The 25,033-nt window shown below is 41.9% G+C and overlaps 1 protein-coding gene across 1 annotated transcript in view; it reads left to right on the forward strand.

Moving 5' to 3' along the window:
- OIT3 (oncoprotein induced transcript 3) overlaps window positions 1-23,808 on the forward strand; it is a 669,633-nt gene extending 645,825 nt beyond the window's left edge. Inside the window, exons 8-9 of the mRNA XM_078643084.1 lie at window positions 3,948-4,047; window positions 23,251-23,808. Coding sequence (XP_078499210.1) covers window positions 3,948-4,047; window positions 23,251-23,427 — 277 coding nt within the window. The 3' untranslated portion in view covers window positions 23,428-23,808. The remainder of the gene's footprint in view (window positions 1-3,947; window positions 4,048-23,250) is intronic.
- The last annotated feature ends 1,225 nt before the right edge of the window (window positions 23,809-25,033 follow it).

Consider the following 25,033-nt stretch of genomic DNA (forward strand, 5'->3'; position numbering starts at 1 on the left):
TAAAATGGTGCACTAATGCATCCATCAACGGTTCATGTCCTTAACCATTTTGCTATAAACTTGTATCCTGGTAGGTAAAGTCAGCCGTTCATCATTATGTGCTTGATACATGATAAGAATACTGTGTTGTCAAAATTCTATCATCAGCACCTAGAATCTCTTTATGTGGTGCAGGTGTGCTATTATGTTGTCCTATTGTAGCTCTATCTGCTTGCCTGGCTCATTAGCGCGGTATTACATTATAAGTTAAATTTCTTTTAGTGCTCCTTCAGTTAACACAGTGTTTCCTTAGAGTACGCCAACCTGTGCCTGCCTCTCCCACTGAGCAGTGTCAATAGAGATCTTAAGTTCAAACAGTTCCACGTATAGTTAATGAAAAATATTTTTTATGAAAGGAAAACCCAGGCCTATATCCTCTATAAAGTAGACTCTTACTCTTCCTGAGGTGCAGTAGGTACCGTGTCATTAGGTCCCCACGATGTGCAGGTGTCACTGCACATCAACATAAAGCATGTCCACATGAGGTCTAACTGTGTGGACTTGGTCTGGAGGGGGTTTTGGGAATCCATACTAAATGCGTTCCCATGGTCTCATGGCACCCTTGATAAGCCACTGAATCTCTTTTAGTAATAATCAAATATTGTTTCTAATCCAGATGACATTTTGGTTACTGTTAGCAAAATAAATAATGTTGCCTTTGACTGACCCTGCTTTTCCATGGCTCAAGAAATATCGATCTGTGTGCTCTATGGGCTAGATTTATGAACCTATTTTACAGTTGCGAACACTCCGATTCAGAATTGGTGCCAAAATAGGTGTTCCCTCTATACCAACCACAGTTTAGTAGTGGGTAAACTTTTGCCTGCTCCTAAAATGGGATTTCGACCCCATAATGATTCGCTATTTGGAAGAGCTGTGTTGTAGGTGTCAGTTCAAAATACGAATCTTTAGGACATCTATCAATTTTTTGCAACCGTAATCCTGAGTTGGGTTGTAACCCATTCGCAAAAGGAAAAGGGTCCCCTTGGCACACCTTCCCTATTGTGAATATAAAAAAAAGGGGTTGTTAAGGAGAAGGCAGTGATCCAGGGGACCTCTGCCAACTCTCATACAATTTGTTTTGAAAAAAGTAAACTTTTATTTTTAAATACAGCACCGTTTCCTTCAAGGAAAAAAGTTAATTATATTTAAAGGTGATTAGGTGGTCTGCTAAACTAGCAAGTGGTCGGCTGAACCCAGCAAACCATGTTGCCTGTGATGGCCACAATCAGAGTGAATCGCAATTTGTGACCTACCTCGTTAATATTTATTAGATATATTGGATTACAGCGCACTCCGAATCAGAATTTTATGAGCCACCCTTTTAGTGCATTGATTAATTCATAGAGTTCTTCATAAGTCTCAAAAATACTGGTTGTTTATTTTTTAATGGTTTTTATTGAAGATTCAAAAGCAATATAAAAAAGAAATAACATTTGTGAAGAAATGGATACATCAACAAATATTGCAATCTTAAGAGACAAAAGCATGGAATAAAAAGATTATTTTATATAAAAGTAAGAGGAGATAATAGGATAAAAGAAAAAGAAGAGGAGTAAAAGGGAGTGGAAAATAGAAAAGAGGTGAGGGGGAAGAAAAGAATCATTCGATTAAGATATTGATGAGTGTGAGGAGAGAAAGGTAGTGAAAGGTAACCAGTATAAATCAGATTTAATCTTCTGATGTAACATCAAAGAAGAAACAGTATGAATTCTATGTTCATCACTTATATAATTCCAATATGTTAACATAGACAGTTTAGAAACATCCTTCCCACAAGAAAGTATAACTTTAAAATAAAAGCAAGTGCAAAAAAAATATCAAATAACAAAGTTTTAGGAGATAAATGTTCAAAACTAGGGGCCTATTTACGAAGTCCGCCCGACATCGTTTCGTTCATGGGATTGCCCGACCTCCTGTCGGCGGTCCCGACTGACTAAATAGGATGCGACCGAACAGTGTTCGGTCGCACTCCTATTCTTTACAATGGGAGCATGCATTCCAACTAGAATTCATGCTTTCATTGTAAAACAAAGAGGTGCAGTTCATCCCTGCACCAAGGTGCCTGCCACAGGATGCAGAGATCAACGGGGCACCATAGGTGCCCCTTCGACCACCAACCGGAGGCCTTGCACCCCTGGGGACCCCCAAAATTGGCTTCTGGCAGCCTTTCTGTGTCAGAAAGGCTGACACAGAAAGCCAGTTGGAGGCCAGTCTGAATGACCAGTCAGATTCCTTTCTGACCGACACCATCAAAATGGGTCGGTCGGAAAAGTATCCAACTGACTTATTAGGATGCCTTAGGAAACGACTCCGATCTTCAAAGCTGTTTCCTAACACATCGTAATCAGCCCCTAGGTGTTAAGGAACCTAAGAAAACAGTTTGGAAAGTTAGTGGTATAGTACATTTGAAAATCTTTCAACATTTAGACCAACAAAAGTTCCAAAATGTATTAATATTGGGGCAATGTAGCAAATGTGTTAAAGAGCCATTCCATATGGAACATTTCCAACATATTGAAGAAGCAGATGGGTCACATTTAGAAATAAATTCTGGGGTAGTAACAGCGCTATTATAAATTTAAAAAAAAGGGCTGGATTAATGCAAGCAGCTTTGGAGGCATTGAATATCTTTTTTTGTTAAATTCTTTTTATTGAACACGCTCAGTAGGCAGCATACTAACATTTTCAAAAACATGTACATTGGAAATTTCCCTACATAGGTTAGGCGGACACTTGAAGGGATGAGATAAAACTTTGTTTGCCAATTTAAAAGGAGCCTCATTAACCGGGTACTATTCTCTACACGTCTGGGGCCACTCTCATGTCTACTTGGCTTTCCAGCAATGAGGCATCAAATATCTTAAGCTAAAGTCTATCCCAGAATTGTACAGGAAAATATATGGATAGAACTGTTCCTATAATAATTCAAGAGAACTTTTAGTAGGAGACAACAATGTTTTATATACAAGCATTATTGGAAATAGAATCATGGTGGACCAAATCCAGAGGTGTCAGAGGAAAGGGTGTAACTGGAGAAGAAGGGAGCTGGTGAACGAGAAAACGGAATGGAGAGAGGTGGACATTAATTTATATTTCTTCAAAAATTAGGTAGGTAAATTATATTGTGTTTGCTATTGAGGGAAAGGTACAATAGAATTGTCTATTACAAATTGGTGAACAGACATAATACCCTGATTGCAATTTATAACCATTTTTTTAGACCAGTATTTCATATAGAGGGCCCTAGGTTTTGATGGTCAGTACAGCACACCACCGGGCCCATCGCCACACTTAAGATGTTTTTCTCCATAATGGGGGTGACTTTCAGCAATTTGCCCTTTTCACAACCCAACTTGACTACTGACCTTGACTCTCAAATCTTGAATCTGAAACCCCTAGAAAGTTTTCATAGAGTAAATATCAATGACATCTAGATGAACACTCCAGTGGTCACAAATCATGGGGGGAAAGTATGGTCCTTTGAGTGAGGGAGCTAGATCACCTGACGGGCTCATGTTGAGCCAGACTTCATGATCAAAACTACAGAAGTCTCCTGTCAGTCACAAAACTGAAACCATTATTGAGTTGTACGTCCCTCTCAGGTGTTTGTGGGACAGCTGTCAGGTAAAACAGAGGATGCATCCCTTTGCTCTCCTTTAACATTCATCCTTATATAGAAAACTGAATGTGACAAAAATGAAATATATGTAATACATCTTCAGATTAATTTTTAAAAAACTTGTAACAATTGTTGATTAAGACAGCTTAGTGCTATTGTCCATGCCTAATCATTTTGCTCTATTTTCCTTACCCTCTCCTTCTTCTTCATTGTGCCAGAATACCTTTGTCCTGTCTGTTAAAGTAATGGAGTTGTAACAGAAACCGATTCTTTGCTTTTTTTCCAGGTGTGTCTCAGATGAGTCTGTAAAACAGTACACTTCTAAGGATCATCTTGCCAAGCATTTCCAAGTTCCCGTGTTCAAGTTTGTAGGCAAAGACAACAAGGTGAGCCAACAAACTAATACATTATATCAGGGTAGCGAGGTCACCTTCCTTCATAGTGATGGCAAAAGGAAAAATGTATGGCTTAATTTTATTGTTTCTTTTATTTATTTATTTTCCATTACGAGTCCCATGCTAATAACATCAGCATAGTAATTGTGCATGGGTCAGTAGGTAGCCAGTTTAATTTTTTAGGCATGGTCAGGTACTTCAAACATGTAATACAACCTGTAGATCAGAGTGGCGGGTGGGTGATTTCCTCAATGAGGAGTAACCCTAAACTTTAAGTGAGTAGTAGAACTTGCTTTTACATTAAGGTGAACAAATGGTACTACAACACATAAATGAAATGATGTGTCTCTCTTACTTGCAGTGAGTTAGAATAAGATCATTTATTATCCACCATAAGGGGATAATAAACATCATATAGCCTTAATTTTTCGATCAGCAAATGCTACATCCCAAACATTCTCCATGTAGGTCTTTTTATCCTGTCTCGTGATGAAAATACAACTTCTCCAATTGTAAGGATTTTTGTCTGCTCAATTGTGAACCCTTGAACCTTTTGCCTTTGCCTTTCCTACACACTGATTTTTGAAGTTCCCTCATGTGTGGCCGGCATGTATGAAAAGACTAAAGAACAATAAGTACAAATTATTTCTTCATCATGTGAAGAACGCACAACTGCGCTCTGGAAAACTCCACTCTTGTTCACTTAAATCCAAAGGAGTACAGGTAGTCGGAGGTAAAACAGAGCAGTTTATTCACGCTTAAGCGGGTGCAAAATCAACAAGGAAAATTCTTGTTCCATGAAGGTAATGAACAACTGAGTTCTTTTATATTTATACTATACTTCAAACAAGTCTGCGTACAGACTCCACTCCACTCCCCAAATCCATTGGACATTTCCTTCCAGTTATAAATACAAAAAGAATAGATAACCACACTACATTTTCAAGGTAAGTAATGTAAGAGAAAATCACAACCCATCACTAATTGCTAATTGAATGGAAAAAAACAGTGTGGTTTACCATCTCAGAGAAGCACAAATAATTAACAAATTGTAATTATTCTAGCAACCTTTCGGTACTTGCCCAAGGGCATGGAGAAGAAAAGAATGGACAATGTCAGCACGTATATGGAAAAATTCCTCAGACAATGTTGTACAAAGTCAGGTGGATTTAAAAAGATGTCTGCACTCATGTTCATATTATATAACCTTTTCCTCAATCAGATCACTCCATTAAAATGTACACAAAAGAAATTCCACTTAAAAACAACTTTCATTTTAAAAAAATCTAAACAACAATTAAAAGTTGCATCCATGGACCAAAAAAGAAATGTTGCCTACAAGTTTTACTTTTCTTAGGGGCTTCCTTAACAACATCATTTATAGATGCTGTTCTTAACATGTGGAACATGGAACACTGTGGTTTGCCATCCCTAAATAGAGAGCCCATGACTATTACGACAATTAAATAATGCAAGCAGTTCAATCAAATAAAAATATAGAAAAAAACAATATGTAAAATCAATTTTTATAAAATGCTCTGTAAATGTGTCAGGAATTTGAAACTGGAGTCTAAGAATTATATTGGTATCTTTAGCTAGATTCGTTAGAGCAATCAAAGTACAGCAAACAGAATTTAGTACAGATGATTAGTGGTGTCAATTGAAGCATCAGTATAGATCAATAAAAAAAGAGCATGTGCAAAGACCAAAACAGACAAAGTGATATGTTCATGGATAGATTATTGCTTTGTCTTTTAGGTGTAAAAAACATTTTTGAAAATCTCCAACCTTTCCATTAAAATTTAACTTTTCTAGTTTTTTTGTTTCTCTATTAAATAAAATATTTCATGATTAGTGTTTATTTGATGGATACTTATTTCTGTATTTTTTAAATATTATTTTGAGATTTGAATCGTATAAATTGATTCAGCCGGACTCTTCGGATTCCAGTAGTGATTCAGTGGGCGTCTACACAAGTCAAAAGAACAGCTGCTCTACGGTATACATAAAAATGTTGTCCACTGATCTCCCCTTTCCTAGATGTAGAAAAGCTTTGTCATCGTCAAGGTTGTCTCATGTATTGGTTTCTAACCTTGGCATAATGGTAACAAGGGCATAAGAGCACTGCCCCCTTCTTACCAAACAGTCTACAATTACACCAGTTTGGGCCAACGTTTTCCCTATCAACTAAACTGTCCTAAACCCAGAGGCAGCATGTTTACCCTACCCCTCGCTATGTGTGATGGACTCTGTTGCGAAATAATCTGAAAAACAAAAACCTTACCTTCATAGGGGGAACTTACACAGGCTTAAAAGGACACAGAATAAAGCTTTAAGGTTGTAAGACTGGAAAATGCACGACACTACTCTGCAGCACAATATTAGCCAGGGGATGGCCTACCGCATCCTAACAATTCCAACTCAAATTAGATACAGACTGTCCTAAGATGGTGGATGCTTAATACCAGGAAATTAATTTAATGTACTAGAGTGGTTTTTTGATAAGCTTATTGATTGCAACTTCTACAGTACTTTTCTCTCCCCAGCAGGTAGGGTTGACAGCCTCATGCAGAGTTGAAATGCGCCAACCAGACCAAGGTGCAGTAGCAGGTAGCTGAAGCCTGTCTTTGTCAGAACGCCACTGATACTACCCACCGTGTTCCACTGGAAAAAAGTCCTATGCTCTTCAACACTAAAAGCTCTACTGCCCAGCAGTGTACAATTAAAAACAAAGGAACACATGCAGATTGGGTGTTCATATTCCCAGCAAAACAGGTGGGAAACCTTAGTCAGGTGCGTAGCAGGAAGCACAATCAGACTTCAGCTTCAAAAGTGCCATTTGCAATCTCTGGGTTGTCTTTGGTCTCACAGCTAGCAGGCCACTTTAGGACTTCCAAGCATTTAAGACACCCACTGTAAGCAAGAAGAGCAAGGGAGCATGTCAAGCTATCCCACTGGTCCTTGGAGTAAATATGGAGCTTAATGTTCCAAATCTGGTAACATGATTAAATGTTGCAAAGACTCTCATCCTGGAAGACATGCTTCTTTTATGTCGAACTGGTATCACTATTAAGAGTTCCGAACAACCTCAAAGCACAGTGCATTAATATTGAGGTTAAATGTGCACACTCAAGGGCCGACTTGGGGTTACCCGGTCACAAATGTGAAGAATATCCTAATCACCTTATTACAAGAGCATTTGAATAGAAGAGGGACTGAAGGAAAGCTCAAATTGTGGGTAAGAGCTAGTCTTTTCGCTTGTTTTAATGACCCTAGTACGTAAAACATACCATGTAGCAAGACAGAGACAAGAGAGAACCACCCTGCTTGTTGTGGAGCCAGCATGACTATCCTGCTACCAATAAGGGTGAAAGGATACAAATATCCTCATCAGCGTACTTAGCGTTAAGTGATCTCCTTGGGCGAATCCCAGGTTGTCAAGAACATTCTCAAAAATTGTGATGAGCGTATGTTAAAATATATTTATATCTTTCAGGAAAGGCAAAACCTTCTGATTAAATAAAGTTTTAGGAAAAATAGAAAGACATATTGTATTTGATAGGACCAATGCGAATAAAACATACATAGGAATGTTCCCAATAATCGCTACTAATGTGAGGAAATTATGAATTTAATAATTTTATTAAAAGAGGGTACATTTGAAACAGGAGCTTTTGGTCCTCTCTGTACCTGTTGGAAGACAAAAATCAGTTGCTTTGCAAAAACATGGTAAGAGTGAGAAACGGTATTTCGTCTCTCTGTCTTTTCTAAGTAGGCCATTGCCGTATAGGAGAAATAAACCCTTTTGTAGTTCACTTCAGAATATTATATGAAAAAAAGTCATTTTCCACGTTTCTTTGTTCTTGTCCTTGGGTAGGCTTAAATAGTGCTACCACATGTTGCATTTGTGGGGAATATATTTACTATGTTAAGAAAGAACAAGGTCCTTGACAGGTATATGGGCCGCAGACATTGAACAGCTCTTGCATGAGAGTGATGTTTAGATGCTCATTTCAATGTATTCACACTTATAGGGTGGTATGTGCAGCATTTTTGGTTTATTCAGTGTACTTGTATTGTTGCAGAATCCAGACTTTGGTACGAAAGAGATGTGCCTTAGTAGAACCATGACATCATTGTCCATTAAAGAAATTGATAGCCCAAACTCATTGATAACAATCCTACCATTGGGTGTATAAACAAAAGAGTATTGTCATATTGGGAAAGATGTTCAACATAACAATATGAAGAGGTTACCATGCCAGCGAACTCTATAAGTAGCTCTATACAGTCATTCTTTGACTGACTCTTGCATTTCTGCAGATAGGCAGAGAAGCCATTAAAAATAACATTACTTCAAACATTCTCGACCTACTCTTTCTGACCAAAACCTGTCTAAAAGAATCCTCTCAGACAATCCCAGACGTATTTGCTGCTCCTCGCTAGTACAGTATCTGCCTGGGTGGGATAGATAGAGAAAACATAATAAGGTGGCATTAATTCTCAACTACATTGAAAAGTTTAAAATGGCCAGTCCTCTACCTTACAATGTTTGTCAATTGAAAAAAAATTATTGACCCAGAACAGATTAAGTGTCTCTGTTACCCACCGGGCAGAAACGAAATATGTATTGAACAACTGATGTAACTCCTCCTAAGGGACATAAAAATTAATTGGGTGGAATAAAAGACTTCACTGTATCATTTCATTTTTTTTTAACATTTCTGTCTGTATTTATCCATATTTATTTTTTGTCCATCTTATTGGTATTTATCCATATTTATTTTGTGTTTTGCGGATATATGGAGTCATAAAATGGTATATTTCCACATTTATTTAACTTATAATCATGCACTCATACTTTGCTGCCTGTCGTGTTTTACCACATTAAGCAGCCCAATATACCAAATCACTACTCCTTCAGGTATATATGAGCATTATAATACAAATATATGTTACCATATACCTGCATTTTCGGAATTCTCAATCTATTTTTAAATTTCCATGCGGCCTATCTGCCCAGCTGTTGTCCTAGAAATCACGAAAAACAGCATGGAGGGTCAACCACAAGAAGCACCATTTTCTGCATTTTTGCACTTTAAAAAATAAATACAGATGCAGGGGGGAAAATGGGCATGCCGCGCGCAGACAGCTTCTGAATACACAGCAAATATACGCCAGTGAGCTCCTAGACGAAGCTCGACTTTACTGGCTCACCACCAGCAGCCGGATTTACCAGTGGGGGGATAAATCCAGGGCCCTGTTGCATCTCATGTGTCAACAGACGCTACACCCACAGAACCTTTTGAGCATACCTGGCCCAGACGGGGAAATACCCGCAGACCCGTCATTCATCGCAGACTGTTTTGCAACGTACTTTGCAGAACTGTACGCCCTGTGAGACCCTACCCGCAGCAACATAAGTTTATCAAAGATCTCCCCCAGCGAGCTTTACCCGATACTTTGCGTGCAGCACTGGATGCCCCATTGTTGATAGAGGAACTGCGAACTGCATTGTTAGATATGCGCTTGGGGAAGTCACCAGGCCGAAATGGTTACCCATGTAAATTCCTCCAAAAATACCACCCTCAACTGCTGGGCCCATATCTAGCAGCCTTAAGTGCGGCCTTGGAGGACGGCTCTCTTCCGCCGGATTGAAGATATGCAGAGATAGTGGTATTCTTAAAACCGGAACACTACTCATCATACCGCCCCATATCTCTTCTCAACGTAGAGGCTAAGCTGCTGGCTAAGGTGATTGACAACCGCTTGGTTACCCATATAATGGAGTTGGTCCATCCAGATCAAGCCGGCTTCATGCCTAGCTGGGCCACACGGCACAATATCCAAAGAGCACATAATGCTATAGCTGCAGACAACTGACTTGAGGGACCGGCCGCGCTCCTCCTTGCGGACATTGACAAGGCCTCCGACACCCACTGTTGGACCAACCTTTTCCCCCTGCTTAGCCGCCTAAATATTGGCCCTTGCCTATTGAACTTAATACGTCTACTATGTACAGACATAACGGCCGGGTCTGAGTAGCTGACTCCGCCTCGGGACACTTTCCTATTAGATGTTGAACACGTCAAGGATGCCCCCTCTCTCCATACCTTTTTGCGTTAGCCATGGAGCCACTGGCTGCCTGGGTAAGAATAAATCCACAGGTCAGCTTTGAGTAAGCGTTGGGGGTATCGGATCGCATAGCACTGTATGCGGATGACGTTTTGTTCTTCCTTATGCGTCCATATAGAACTGGCCCATGCCTCCACAAATCCTGCAAATTTTGGGTGTAACGTTCAGCCTCTACATGAAACGCTTGATTCGTCGGACCTGTTACACGGTCCATACCGGCTTTCTTTGTTTCCCAGAGGCACGGAAGGAATTCTAAGACCATTTTGTCTTTTCCTCGAGTTTAAGCCTGACTTTGCCTGGCACGCCCAGCCCCGTCGGAATTTTGGAATTTGAACCCTGGTGGCGGACCATTATGAGTTATACATCGAGCTTGAATCTCTACCCCCATTGATGTCCAGAGATGTGGTACTTTTCTTCTTGATTAGTTCTTGGCTTCGATTCCCTCTGAAGACGTGTCCTTGGATTCCTGACATGGAATCTGCCTACCTACTTGAAAGAGCACAGGACCACATCTACGTAACCATTGTCCTGATGATGACCTCAAGTCATAGAGGCTGAAACGCCGTCGACCCTGCAACGCCATTTGCGGCTTTCTTTTGGTCAATTTGCAAATAATGAAATTTTGTATATAACTGTAAATACTGTATTTTGACCGTCACATACTATTTGTCTACTCTGCGCCGCCTCACGTTGTTTTATAATCACTTGTGTCACTGCGCCGTTCATTCACTTTCACTTTGCCAGTACACCCTTGGTTGTTTCGGTTACTGGAATTTATTTGTGCCTGTGTGCTTCTATATGCGAATAACAACCCTGAATTATCCTTTGGTCTTCCTTGTTCTCTTTTCCCTGTGCTATGTGATTTACCCACGCTTTATTTGTCTTTTTACGTGATACTCCTGTTGAGACATTGTATTATTGCTATAACTAGTACCTGGTCTCAACTGGGTTAACAGGTTTACTCCTTTTATATGTTTATTCTCTACATGAACCGAGGCAAATCCTGCCTGTGGCCACTGCGGGGGGAGATCAGTTGGGTGAAAGGTCGCAGGAGGTGGAGGTGGTCCCAGATGGCTTCAAATATTTAGGGGTATTTCTCTCGCCATCTCAGACTATCACTTGGGATAGAAATTTGGCCCAGCTGTGGACGCAGATAGGAGATCAGGTCCGACTGTGGTCTCACCTGCCACAGTCCCTGTTTGGCAAATCTGCAATTTTTAAAATGGTCTCCTTGCCCTGTCTCCTGTATCAGCTTCAGAACCACCCATACCTCATACGACCAACATAGTTTCGTCAAATAAATGCTATTCTGGCCTGGTTCCTCTGCGGGGACGGTGTGGCGTGAGTAGCACTGAGGTCTTGTTTTCAGTCCGCATACTGTGGTGGTGACGCCACCCAGGTTTTCAAACATATTACGCGGCTGCACACTTTCTCGTCATTAATAATTGGTCGTACAGGGATAATCGGGACCCAGCACATGCGGTCGAGCGTTGGCTGCTGGGCGATAGTACGCCACACACAGTCTTATACTCAGCATCAACACTTAGGGAGCTGCCACCTGAAACCAAAACGGCCTTTACGATTTTGAAACGTACACTTCGTACAATAGGGTGGTGGGGAGGCTTACAAGAGAAACTCCTCTGTGGCGAAATGAGCAGCTGCCACAGCTGGTGCAGTTGTCTGGCTTTCGGGGTTGGGAATCTATCGGAATAGACATGGTGGGAGCAGTTCTGCATGGTTGGAACCTAAAGTCTTTCCAAGAACTCCAGACATTACACTATGCCCACTAATAATTCTATAGATATCTCCAATTTCGACATGCCTCCTCCATGTGTTTGATACAGCAAACAGACATACCTGACTTTAATCCCATAGAGTCCAAGGGTTTTTATGGGTGAGTTGGGAGATCATAAAATAACTAAAATCTATTGCACACTCATTAATAATACAACTACAACACTGCATAAAACTAGAGAGGCGTGGTAGCAGGACCTGGGCCCCCTGGAAGAATACGATTGGGACCCCGCGCAGCACGGCAATTGTGGCCCGCCTGAGACTCGGCCAATTTAAATATTTATCTACTATACAAGACATAGACTGTGGTGTGCCCGCCTGATCACATCACCACACTGCTTGCGATGTGGGGCAGAGGAAGGTACCTTTTTACACACGGTGTGGGAGTGTACGACACTGCTGAGGTTTTCGAGACGGATGACCACATATGTGTAAGAGGTTATGGGGTGGGATATCCCCTGTCTCCAAAACTAGGTATACTACATATCACTGAGAGCCTTGGAGAAAATAGATATAAACGTCATCTGCTATTCCTTGGCCTCACTTTGGCAAAGAGAGATATCGCTAGGGCATAGAAGGATGAACCCCCGCCATCGGTTGTGGTGTGGAAGAAGGGATTAGACTTTACCGTGGGCCTGGAAATCCCTGTCTTTAAGGCGAGGGACTGCCCCCAGAAACATTTTAAAATTTGTAAAAGCTGGGCGGAATATAGAGGGTTGTATTTGGTACCTGCTACCCCATCGCTGATTTAGAAGAACAGTTGAAATGACGGTAATAGGTCGGGACTCAAATGTTAAAGTTGTTTGCCCTAATTGTGAATGGCTTGGACCCCTGCATATAAGATTTATTTGTTCCTCCTGCAGATGCAATGTGGCACTACTGTCGATTTTTATAAAAAGCTATTTAGCACGACGTTTACTTTATAAAAGATACTACAATGTTATTGGAAATGTTGATGTAAATGTATATATATTACTGGTGTCCCTCGAGGCACCAGACTTGTACCGGCTGTCAACAATAAAATTACTTTATGGAAAGAAAAAAAGAATACAGACAGGAAACACTTTGTTTTCTGTCTATAATTATCTGTGAAAACCCGTAAAAACTGAAAACCGGGAGCCTTTATGATTAATACTACAATCTGTATGGACAGGTTTGACCACTTTCTCATTCCCTTCTATCTTCGCTCCCTAAAAGTTGGTACTATTGGGTAACCACAGTGAACTAAGCAGAGGTACCTGACGAACATTGATACTCCTATACAATCATCTCAAGTAGCACATCTTTTGCATCCCATCTCTCCAAAATAGCAGATTAAAAGACTCAGGGGCTCATTTACAAGCCCCATGTGCAGCAGATGCATCGCTTTTAATATGGTAAAAAGTGACTTACTGGTGGCGCAAGGTGCTTGTAAATAAGCCTCTCACTGTTTAGTACAATCAAAATATAATAGGGGTAATAGAGATGATAACACCATAAACATTTAAAAGACAAAAACAAAATCAAGAGATCAGCCCATTGGTACTCTACTGATCTGAAGAATCAAAGAAGAACTTGATTCTTGCATGAAAATCTCTACCCGGAGAACCTGGCACAACTTTGGATAAAAACAAACATTAAAAAAAAACATTTTTAATAAGTTGATAGACTCACTATGAGCGAGATGATAAAACCACAACAGTCACTGAATGGACTGGAAGAATGGTTTCAGTGCAAAACTGAAGAACTTGTATAGAAATCAAGGCGTGTACATAGAAAGTATGTTAAAAAATTAGGCCCGTGGCTGAATTCTCCAGAAATTGTATTATAAAAACTTGCATCCAAACAGCATTAATGTGAATCTTATCCACATTATTGAGTCTTACCTTGTCTAGCCTAATTAGACTATGACTCTACATATACCTGTGTAGTGACTGTATGTATGCTTAACAAATTGTATGTTAAAACCAATTTACATAATTATAAAAAATGTGACAGATAAGCATTAAAATACGCCAAAAATATTTTCGAGTTTGTCAAAATATCCACTATTCTTACTTCCAAAGAAACATGTTAGGAGGGTTAACAAGATAGAAATTCTTCTCACATATCCTAGGAATACAGTGAAACTACACAGACATCCATGGTTACTTGGTCTTCTTCAGAGAGGTCACCCCAATGGAATTGCTCAACACAACTGCAAAGCATTCCTTTAATTTGTAAGAACCTATAACCAAATGAAATGAAAGAAATCAATTCCTCTGTTATTCTTTAAATAATAGTGTTTAGAAATTGGCCTTTAGTTAAGGCTTAAATTCGGAATAGTTTTTGCCCGGTTTATAACCTTTCCTTTCCAAAGTCATATGCAGTTGCATGGAGACCCACCTCACATACTGCATTGAATAATATGACCTTTTAGATGAGCTCCAGTCTTGTTTTAGGTCAGGATGCAGCTCTGAGACGGCATTCATTAAACATTGTTTGACACCCTCCACATTCTGGATAAAGGTGTCTCCTTGCTTCTTGTCCTACTTCACTTGTCACTAGCCTATGACATGGTAAAAACCACAACTCACCAGGAAGTTTTCAAAGACAGAATGGGTTTCAATGGCGCACTACCCAGTTAGTTTGAGACCTACTTAGAAAACATATGCCAATACATTATTAGGAAAAGCTTTCTGTCCAACTCTGCCATGGTCCAAAAGGTGGTTCTCCAAGGTTCTCTTCTCTACCATCTCCAACCTTTAAACAAACCCTTTGCCCTCTACTCTTAATCAATCTGATATCTTATTCCACTTTCATGTTGACACACTCAATTCTATATGAAAATCTAATCCACTAAGGATTTTGAATTCAAAGTTCAATGTCTTGAGGACATTCAATCCTGGATGTTGTGCAGGTATCTTAAAATAACTGCACTAAAAAAAGAGGTTTTTTTCAATCTCCACCCTTAATTAAATTGGCCTGATCCATATGTGACTTACCTCACGTTGTTCAAGGTGACCCCTCCATTGTTAAGTGGACTAAATATCTCAGATTCTTTTTTAACAACAGCCTCAACCTGCAAGTGCATACCTTATCCTGCATGCGCACATCTATTGAGGAAAGGAGTATCTTTAAGCTAATTCACATCACACATTAAAGCCTTGTCTCTGGAAATGCCTTGTGAGAAATAATTGTATCCAGTGAAGGGCTACTCCTGTCTCTCCTGCCCACTCCACCAGATGATGTAAGAGTATTGTGTGGTCCACTGTAACCTAGGCTGATTACATGTTGAGAATTGGGCCAGGCACACTGATACAGATGAGAAAGTGGAGCATCATTTTAGTTTTTGAGTTCACAGATACATTTGTTGCACAAAACAGGTTGCTAGGAAAACAAGCGATTTGCTTTGCCAAAAAACTGAGAACAGGAAGCCTGTCAACCACTTCATTAATTGACCCACTTCAAAAAATGACTCTACTTTGAACTCAAGAGGAGAGAAGAGTTGCTGACATGGTGCCGCACTAATAATTTCTGCCTGTCTGATCAGCGGGCTGAGGTGTTTCCAGCTACCTCTAGTTCTTCTGTTCTTCCAGTTTTTCAGGGTGAGTTGTGGCAGCACCTACTGGCCCACAGGTGTAGTGGGTTCAAGGTCATGGTAGAAAACCCTTCTTGCCCCTTTGAAATGTCCCCCCTGTGTCTGGAGGGTGTGTAATGCCCTGAGACACTGGAAGCTGTTGCCTGTCTGGAAGGATCACAAGGGAACAGTTGAAATTGGCCATTTCTTTAGGTTGCATTTTGTAGAACCTTCCCCCCATGGTTCCATGATGAGTCACAAGCTGTCTTGCTCACACAAAGGTTATTAACCCTAACCCTTGAAGAATTAGGAGCAGGAGAGTGACTCCTGTATCCAGAAGGTGAGAGAGGTCCTTTCGTAAGTGAAAGGAAAGGGGATACGAACTCCACTTAAATATCGAATAACCTATGTGGCATCCTTCTCTGCAGGTGGCAGGGTGATAAGGAGATTAAACTACACTTCTACTTCACCGCACTCAGAGGTGGGAAAAATGAAAACCTTTTTTATATAACCCGTACCCACTCGGGTAGTGGCATGCTTCATCATTGGATTCAACCTGACTCCTAAAGGTCAGGGTGCGCTCGACTGTATTCCAGCGAGCTCTTTGAAAATATTTTTGGAGGGTTCTATACTATTAGATAAAGATTCCCCATCCAGCCCAAGGTATCCCTTAATTCGTGGGGGGCGGTGGGAAAGATTACAACTGTAAATACACGCGGCAAGCAGGGTATTGTGATCCTTTGTCCCTAGTGTTAAAAACACCAACATGTTTCTGCCCTACTCTATTGGCCTAACATAGGTCCTGGGCATTCCTCAGGGTGAGGAACGTGAAAGTGGTTCCACTAGTGATGCACCACTGTAACAATTTTGCAGAGAAATGCGTGGCATGCAATAGATTATGAATGCAGGTAAAAAGTGATATACTTGCCATATTTTGGAAGTATCACAGACTCAGGTAAGTTATACTCATCAGGGAGCGGTCGGGGAAGACCCTGTGGTCAAGCTAACACCAAGGGTCCCTGCCCTCTGCAAACCTGTTTGATGCCCCATCTCTGCCTGGCTGGGATTAAGAGAATAATTCTATACAGTTTAAAATAAAGAACATCAGGACACAATAACAGACTCAGGCAATTTATACAGTTAGTGATTGTATTACTGTTCCAAAATTGATACAAATATCCAATTTAAGCATCTCAGTCAAAAATCATAAAGCGTTTAGTACCAGAACACAAATTAAGTCAGAAGTTCAAATCCAAAAAGGATAGTTTTAAACAAATATCAGATACTAGTTTACGGGCTTCTACCACCATTAGAGGCAGAAGGACAGTTCAGTCCTATATAAAATACAAATAAAAGAGGTAAAAGAATCCATTTTGAAGTCCTCTAAGGGCTAGTCCATGAGCATTGGCAAAAAGAAAATATGAAGCAAAAATCTATTTGTTCGGCAAAGAAGGATTCCATGTTGACTGCATGAATGCAGCAGCATTAGCAAAAAGGCAGTCCAAGATCGGATTAAGAGATAATTATAAAATCATAGGAAAAGAGTTTGATTTTCTCCCGAGGAAAAGAAATTAATCAATGCATTGTCCCAAAGAAAAATAATAGCGATGCCTTGTCAGAAGGGAAAAGGTATGGTGTTGCCGCTTCTTTGGATTTCTTTTTTATAGTCCTTATTACACCTTAATGACGTGGTGTCACTCCACTAGTTAGTCCATCGTATGACTAGTTTACGTATGAAGTCACAAAATACACTTTAGTTACTCCTGCATCCTTTCCAAAGCACTCCATGAGAACGACTTATCTTTCTGGGTCTCACCCGTTTGTCATGGGTAGAAAATATACAATCTAACAGACTATGGCATCTGGTGAGAGTTGACTTTCCCACAGAGCCATTCCATCATGAACATCGAAATAATGTCCTTTGTAGTATACTGAAACATGCACAGACAAATAAAGCAACATTTGCAAAAAGTCTATGAATTATTATGCTTGCTATGGGAAAATTGCAGCTAAAAAAGAACACGAGTAAATCTTAAAATGTATACATCTGTGGTAAATGAATTATTGGAATCAATATAATGCATCAAATCATCACTTCATAATAAAGAGTAATAATACATTTTTCACCAATGTATTATTACACAAAAGTGATTAGCTTTAGCTATGGGCCACTGCCAAATTTTTCAACATCCATGCATGTAACTTTTTCTTAAAAACCTTTTTACCTAAATCGTTTCTACATCTTATAAAATCATTAAGGTCTCTACCATGACCTCTGCAAGTTTCTACCTCCTAGCTAATTTTATCGCATAATTGCACCACAATCCAATTATAATGCATTTGCAATGAAGGGGAATAGAACTGTTGGGCCTAATCATTAAATTCATTAGTTTTCATCAGTACATGAATAATAAAGCATCATTTCATGATTAATCATTTTATGAAAATCTATTAAAAAGCGTTACAATTATTTAGCAATGTATTTTCTCCTTTTCTAACTCTTTCAAGCAACCTGTCACGGTGCTATTACTTTTCTTGTCTCAATTGTTGTATTACTTCGTGCATTATGTGCAATGTGCAAATGTAGGTTTTTGTCTATAAATCGGTAAAGTGTCATGTACTGTGGTCGGGAAAGTATTTGCACAATCGAGACACAGGAAGCGGTTGTCTGCCTGGAAAGACTCCATGGGACCAGCTGGAATTGGACATTTCTTTTGTTTGCATTCTGTGGAACCTTTCCCCCACGGTTCCATGATGAGTCACAAGCTGACTTGCACACTCACAGGGAATTAACCCTAACCTACCTACAGCTAGGGATAGCCATCATTTGGATAACTAGGTCATGCAGAAGAGGTAACGTTCGAACATTGAACTATACATTCTTATATGTATTGCTGGCCCAGTAAAACTCTGCCACACTTCTTCAACTGCTATTATCATCTACCTCGGACCAAAACTTCTTAACTCTCCCAAGGCATTTTGGGGAGCTTTGCACCTCACCAAATAGGTTTAAAGAACCACCCTCATATTCTGTAGGGGTCTGGATAGCAAATTGACAGGCATTGTGGGGATCATGTTAGCCAAAGAAAAACCAAAAGGTGGTGATGGACGGAGCGTTGACAATACCAACACTCACCCCCAGTCAACTGATCTGGGTTTAATCCATCACCGTTCTTTAGCTCACTCCGCCACCCCAGTTCAGACATGGCCATATGGAGTAGTAGTGGAGTAGTGTGGCTCACTGGTTAGAGGCGGCAGGCCTGAGAGCAGAAGTCAGCCGGGGACCAGGGTTCAATTCCCGACGCGGCAGGGTCGTGGACCTTGGTCAGTGGACTCGATAATTCTCGCTTCGGTGCTTACTCTAATCAGGGGTTCCACTCGGCAACTCTGGGCATTAGCTTGCCTAATCTCCACAACGGCCCCACCAATTCCGGGGATGCCTGGCTCCACCTTGGGGACTCCCAGCAAGGGACCATCCCACAGGGAAAGCCAGGACGGGTTCCCCAGAGTTATACAGCGCCGGGACGCCCCGTTGCTGGGGCAGCTGTGCGCTTTACAAGTATACTACATTTACATTTTACATTTACATTTACATATGCAAATCAGTCTGACCCTGTGCCTCATGGGAACAGTCCAGCCCGAACTGCCAAGCCATGTCTTCCCTGGACCGGAATCAAGCTTCCCAGGACCGGTTTCTGGCATTACAGCCGTCTTCAGCCGGGCTTGCTTGACTCCAGTGGCAAAGTGAGCAAGGGACTCACGTCTGAGCATACCCTGCCAACTTAGGGCGAACAAAGAAAAACCAAAAGGTGGTGATGGACGGAGCGTTGACAATACAAACACTCACCCCCAGTCAACTGATCTGGGTTTAATCCATCACCGTTCTTTAGCTCACTCCGCCACCCCAGTTCAGACATGGCCATATGCAAATCAGTCTGACCCTGTGCCTCATGGGAACGCTCCAGCCCGAACTGCCAAGCCATGTCTTCCCTGGACCGGAATCAAGCTTGCCAGGACCGGTTTCTGGCATTACAGCAGTCTTCAGCCGGGCTTGCTTGACTCCAGTGGCAAAGTGAGCAAGGGACTCACGACTGAGCATACCCTGCCAACTTAGGGCGAACAAAGAAAAACCAAAAGGACGGTGATGGATTAAACCCAGATCAGTTGACTGGGGGTGAGTGTTTGTATTGTCAACGCTCCGTCCATTACCACCTTTGGTTTTTCTTAGTTCGCCCTAAGTTGGCAGGGTATGCTCAGACGTGAGTCCCTTGCTCACTTTGCCACTGGAGTCAAGCAAGCCCGGCTGAAGACGGCTGTAATGCCAGAAACCGGTCCTGGGAAGCTTGATTCCGGTCCAGGGAAGACATGGCTTGGCAGTTCGGGCTGGACTGTTCCCATGAGGCACAGGGTCAGACTGATTTGCATATGGCCATGTCTGAACTGGGGTGGCGGAGTGAGCTAAAGAACGGTGATGGATTAAACCCAGATCAGTTGACTGGGGGTGAGTGTTTGTATTGTCAACGCTCCGTCCATCACCACCTTTGGTTTTTCTTTGATCATGTTAGCCAGTCTGAGAAGGCTACCTTCCGACGTGCCAGTGTCAGTTAATGCTTAAGAAGGCCTTTGATACCCAGTGGAAAATGTGTCTTTGCATCTGGCTGGTAGTCCTAAGGGTTGTGACCCACTCTGTGTCACCCATTTACTGCCTCACAGGAGTCTGATAGATCTGGGTTCCAAATAACTCCTCTTCCATTCCAGCACCCACCAAACCCTCTAGGCATGTCATGGCACACAAGTGGCCCTGGGAGATCTGCCTGCAGGTGAACCATTCAAGATTTCAGCCTGTCCAGTGGTATATGTACCCTTTGGTCCTCTCAGGCTAAGTCCCTCACAAGAAACTATCAACATCCTCATTCATCCTGCAGCAGGGCGTCACCTAGCAACTGCGTCTCATTGACATCAAATCCAGTTAATCTTGTCATCAAAGAGGGTTTGGATGTCCTGAGACCTGAACTCAAAAAGTCTTATAATCACATGTAGGAAGATAGCCGGAAACGGCCTCCCCCGCTACGTTGTTCCTGTGGTCACTGTGGAAGGCTGCATGTTGTTGATAACAGGTGCTGTGACCTGAAATCCCCTCCCTTTGCACTACCCTGTTGGCCAGGACAACACCATCAACATTTTCTGTCCCTAAATCCTTGCAGCGTTTACACTGAAACCCCCTCCTTCATTCTAACCTCTCCTGAACTAGAGCACCAGAGGAATTTACTGCCGAAAATGAAACTGTATCAACTGGGCAGTAAATATTCTGTAAATGGGGCTTCGGGCATTTGTGATTTGCTGCCTTTTTGAGAACTTTCCACTGAAGAAAGCAGTAAAGCCTCAGTCCGAAACATTCGTGATATTCATTCTGCTTGGCCAGTTTTCAAATATATGATCAGTAGAATCCGTTGCTTTATTTTGTGGCTTAAAAAAAACTGATACAGACGCAGCTTTTGTGTACATGGAATTACGCATAACTAACTCCTTCCCTAGACCGTTTATGTAGTTGACTAGAAATTAAATGGTGACACTGCAGTATGTGCTAAAATTGTTCACATTAATGTTCATTGCAGGGCATGATTTGTTTATGGCTACTTATTACACAGCTACTTCTGCCACTCTGAAAACGTCTAATACTCTAACAGAGAGAAAATCAACTGTTTGGGTAATTCACATATGAGATAATAGATGCAAAAACACCCTGGTGCAAATAACATTAAAACTGGACTTGGGGGCTTATTTACAAGCCCCTTGTGCCGCTGGTACGTCACTTTTTTCCATGTTAAAAGTGACGCACCAGCGGTGCAAGGGGCTTGTAAATAAGCCCCGAAGTGTGCTCTTTCACCCGTTTATTACCTTGGATCCATACGCTGGCGATTGCCACGCCTATTTTGACAATTATTACACTTTTCACATTGTTTTGCACAAGCATGTTACACCAGCTCTATGGTGGCAATTACACGTGTGGCAGTCATAGCAAGTTCCATTTTCACCCAGCTCTTAATGGGGGCCGGTGCTATAACAGGCTCAAATGCTTTTGGATTCGGTTTCAACACTTACAAGTCTAAATGACGCCTTCCAACTAGTGGCAGCTCCTCCGATATGGCGTAGGAGCATCGCCCACTACTTTTGAGCAGTGCAAAATAAAGGAAATATAAAATGATAATACGTTTGAGTTATTGTCATTTTAGGCTTCCTTTACAGGCGGGAGGTTGGGCGGGCTGCTCTGCTCGCGGAGCAGGGCAGGAGAGGTTTGCCCACTCCTAAGTGCGCAATGACTGTTTGGTCGGCCCTTTCGGGCAGCCCAAAACTGTCATGCACACTTTCCCTGTTTTCCATGCAGGCTGCATTACAGCTTGCATAGAAAAACTGCCCAAGCCCCCATTCCCTGGCTAAGCATCAAACCAGGCCGCTCAAAACCAATAACAACGCTGCGTTGTAGCATTGTGATTGGTATGGGGAGCCTTGGTGCCTACCAATCACAAAGCTGCATTGCAGCATTGTGATTGGTCAGGGGAGCCTGGCTGTTTTTCCTGGCTTCCTGTCCGATGCAGAGAGCAGGGGTAGAGGCACGGGACCAGGCGGCAAAGTAAGTGTTTATATATATGTGTGTGTTTTCCATTGCGCAATCCCCGCGACCCCCCATGACCCCCCCCCCCCCGCGCCCTCCCCCACACCGCCCACCATGAGTCATGCCGGCCGCCACTGAATCCAACTGGAAAATGTGTGCATCATTAAGGCCCTAATTGCGAGTGGCCAGTTCATTCCAAAAGGACTTGAAACAGGAATTGATCCGAAATAATAGAAATCTGTGTTGCATTCCTCAAAGCTTCCGGTGGTTGAAAACAGCCAAAAACGTCAAGGAAATTGTAGAGAGTAATAGGGATTTACCAGGAGCTGTATTACACAAAGTGCCCCGGGGGCGCAACGAGCCTTTGCGCCTGCTGAGGCAAAGAAGCTCTCAGGAGGTGCACTGAAAGTGCGCCACTTAAAAGATGAAGCACTGTCAGTGCCCCCCCTGAAAGCAGCCCTCTGGAGGGTGGACAGACATCCCCATGCAGGAGGGTGCAGTCACTAGCTTCACCTGCATGCAAGGGGGTCTCTAATCCCCTTTCAAATTTCAGGTGGGTTGCTGCCTTGCACTGTGAAAACAGGGAGCGGCTTGAAAGTAGCTGCTCCATTTCTCACATGAATCCGCTGCCACTAGTTAGTGGCTGCCCTCAGGGCAGCGCATTCATCATAATAAGGCGCATTTCCCTTCATTGCGCTGAGCACACCTTTTAAAAGGTGCGTCCAGCGCAATGAAGGAAATTGCGCTGAGTCTCGGGCCTTGAAGTAGCGATTTATAAGGAAATACGCCCTTTCTCAGGGAAACCCAGGATTACACTCAGAATATCCTCTAATCGGCATTTACAAGGCTTAACCGGACACCTGGCAGTGTTAATTGTGTCAAGGAGGATTCACCTGGGCATTTATAAGAAGGCCTATATTTGATTCACCTGGGCATTTATAAGAAAGCCTATATTTCCTTTACATTGCTATTGTTTATGAATATCATTACAATATTTCAACACTGCCTGGACTTTTCGGTGGCCTACTCTGTGTGTGTGCTTGAATTGAGCCTGAGCAGATTCATACAAATATGATTATGTAGACTCATTTGCAATATTTTTCACCCAATGTAGGAAGTCTTTTTGCACTGTCGAGTCCTAGTATGCGGAGCACTGGATGAGCGGTCACGCTGTGCACAGGGCTGCCGAAGACGCGTGCGCAGATCAACTGATTCAGAGGAAGAGGAAACGCGTCACCTGGGGAATCATGTCCTGGTTGGTGGACCTATTATGATTGACATGGAGGAGTAACATCACCACAAGCACTATGCACTGCTCTGGCTCCCCAGGTCCTGACGCCCTGAATACCTAACTTTTCTAATGGCTTTCTAATAAATGCTTACTTCATTGGTGTGTCCCTGCAGGACAAGTCTCCTTCATGCCTGAGATAAATAGTGTCAAAGGCTATATATTTAATAAAAACCTGTCCAGCGGCAAGGATTTAAAATAAATATAATATAGAAATGGAAACCTATTTACATACATTATGTTGTAAAATAAAGCGAAATCTTCTCTTTTAAAAGAAACTTTCGTATATATTTTTCTTCTACTTCGGTGTTTTATTTTCATAAAATATTTACAGAAAGCTATACATTTTGAAATAGCTCCTGCATGTTTTTAAGCAAAGTTAAATAATAAATGTCTTTTTTGTCATTGTGGTGTGAGCTGTATGCGTTCCTCAGATGATCTCAGTCTATTCCTGAAAGTCATTTAATATAAATGAAATTCATGCCAAAGGTAAAATTGTAGCCCATTGGAAAATTATGAAGTGGGCTAGCGGCTGAAGGTTGACCTTCCGATTGGCGTGGGTGTTTATGTCGTAATTTGTTGTGTGCTCATGAAATTAAATGATAAATTTGATTTTCAGCTCATTTGTGACTTGAATTGGACGAGAAGGTTGAAGTCACCCAATTTCATGGCCTACTTTGTCGATTCGTCTTATTTTGTGCAAGGAAAATAATGAAAACAAGATAGATTGAATACTTGGAGGCATGTTAATAAAATGCAATTGTGCAAGCAGAGTCAACCAGAGACACCCCTTGCAAGTTGTCCTATGCACTGGGCTTGACAGAGCAATCATTCTGGACTCGCAATTTGTGTGTGAAATTCTGCATTAAAGCGATGAATCTGCAGTTAAACAAATGTGCTCATCTGGCACCTTGTCTGATAGACTGCTCAATCCGATTACTAATACAAAAGTAAACCCTGTCCAAACACCCCTAAAATACATTCCATTATCATCCTAGCTGTCCTCTAATGTTAAATGGCTAATCCACTTGTGTCTCCTTAGTCCTTTGTCCACCCGCAGGGCCTGTCTGTTCTATTAGTCTTATTCCCCCCTACATCACATACCTTTTGCATACATGCCAACCCCTCCTGATTCAGGCGGGACACTACCGATTTCAAGGCTAGTCTCCCACCTCCTGATTCCTGTATGCCAAAACCTGATTCCTCGTCAGTCTTCTGCAGACAGAGACTAGTCTTGTGTGACTCAGAGTATGCACTGCCAGTAACCTGCTCCTGCAGGCCAGTGCACAACATTATTGTCACGCTGTCTCTGCCTGCCAGAGCGCTTTCTCCATCCTCCTGACAGGTAAGGTAAAAAAACTATGGGCCATGTTACCAAGGTGAAGTATCGCCACTTTTTCGGCGAATTGTGCCGAGAAAGCGGCGATACTTCTAGCGCCCTATTAACAAGGGCATGCTAACGCCTGCCTCAAGCCCACTTTGCATGTCAGCGAGAAACATCGCTAATGACATGAAAAGTGGGCGTTCCCACGTCCAACCACAAGGCAGGCGTTGGGAGATGGAGACCTGCGCTAAACTCGTTTATCGCACGTCTCCCAACACCTGCTCT

This window comes from Lissotriton helveticus, chromosome 5_1, assembly GCF_964261635.1.
Source record: "Lissotriton helveticus chromosome 5_1, aLisHel1.1, whole genome shotgun sequence".
Lineage (NCBI taxonomy): Eukaryota > Metazoa > Chordata > Amphibia > Caudata > Salamandridae > Lissotriton > Lissotriton helveticus.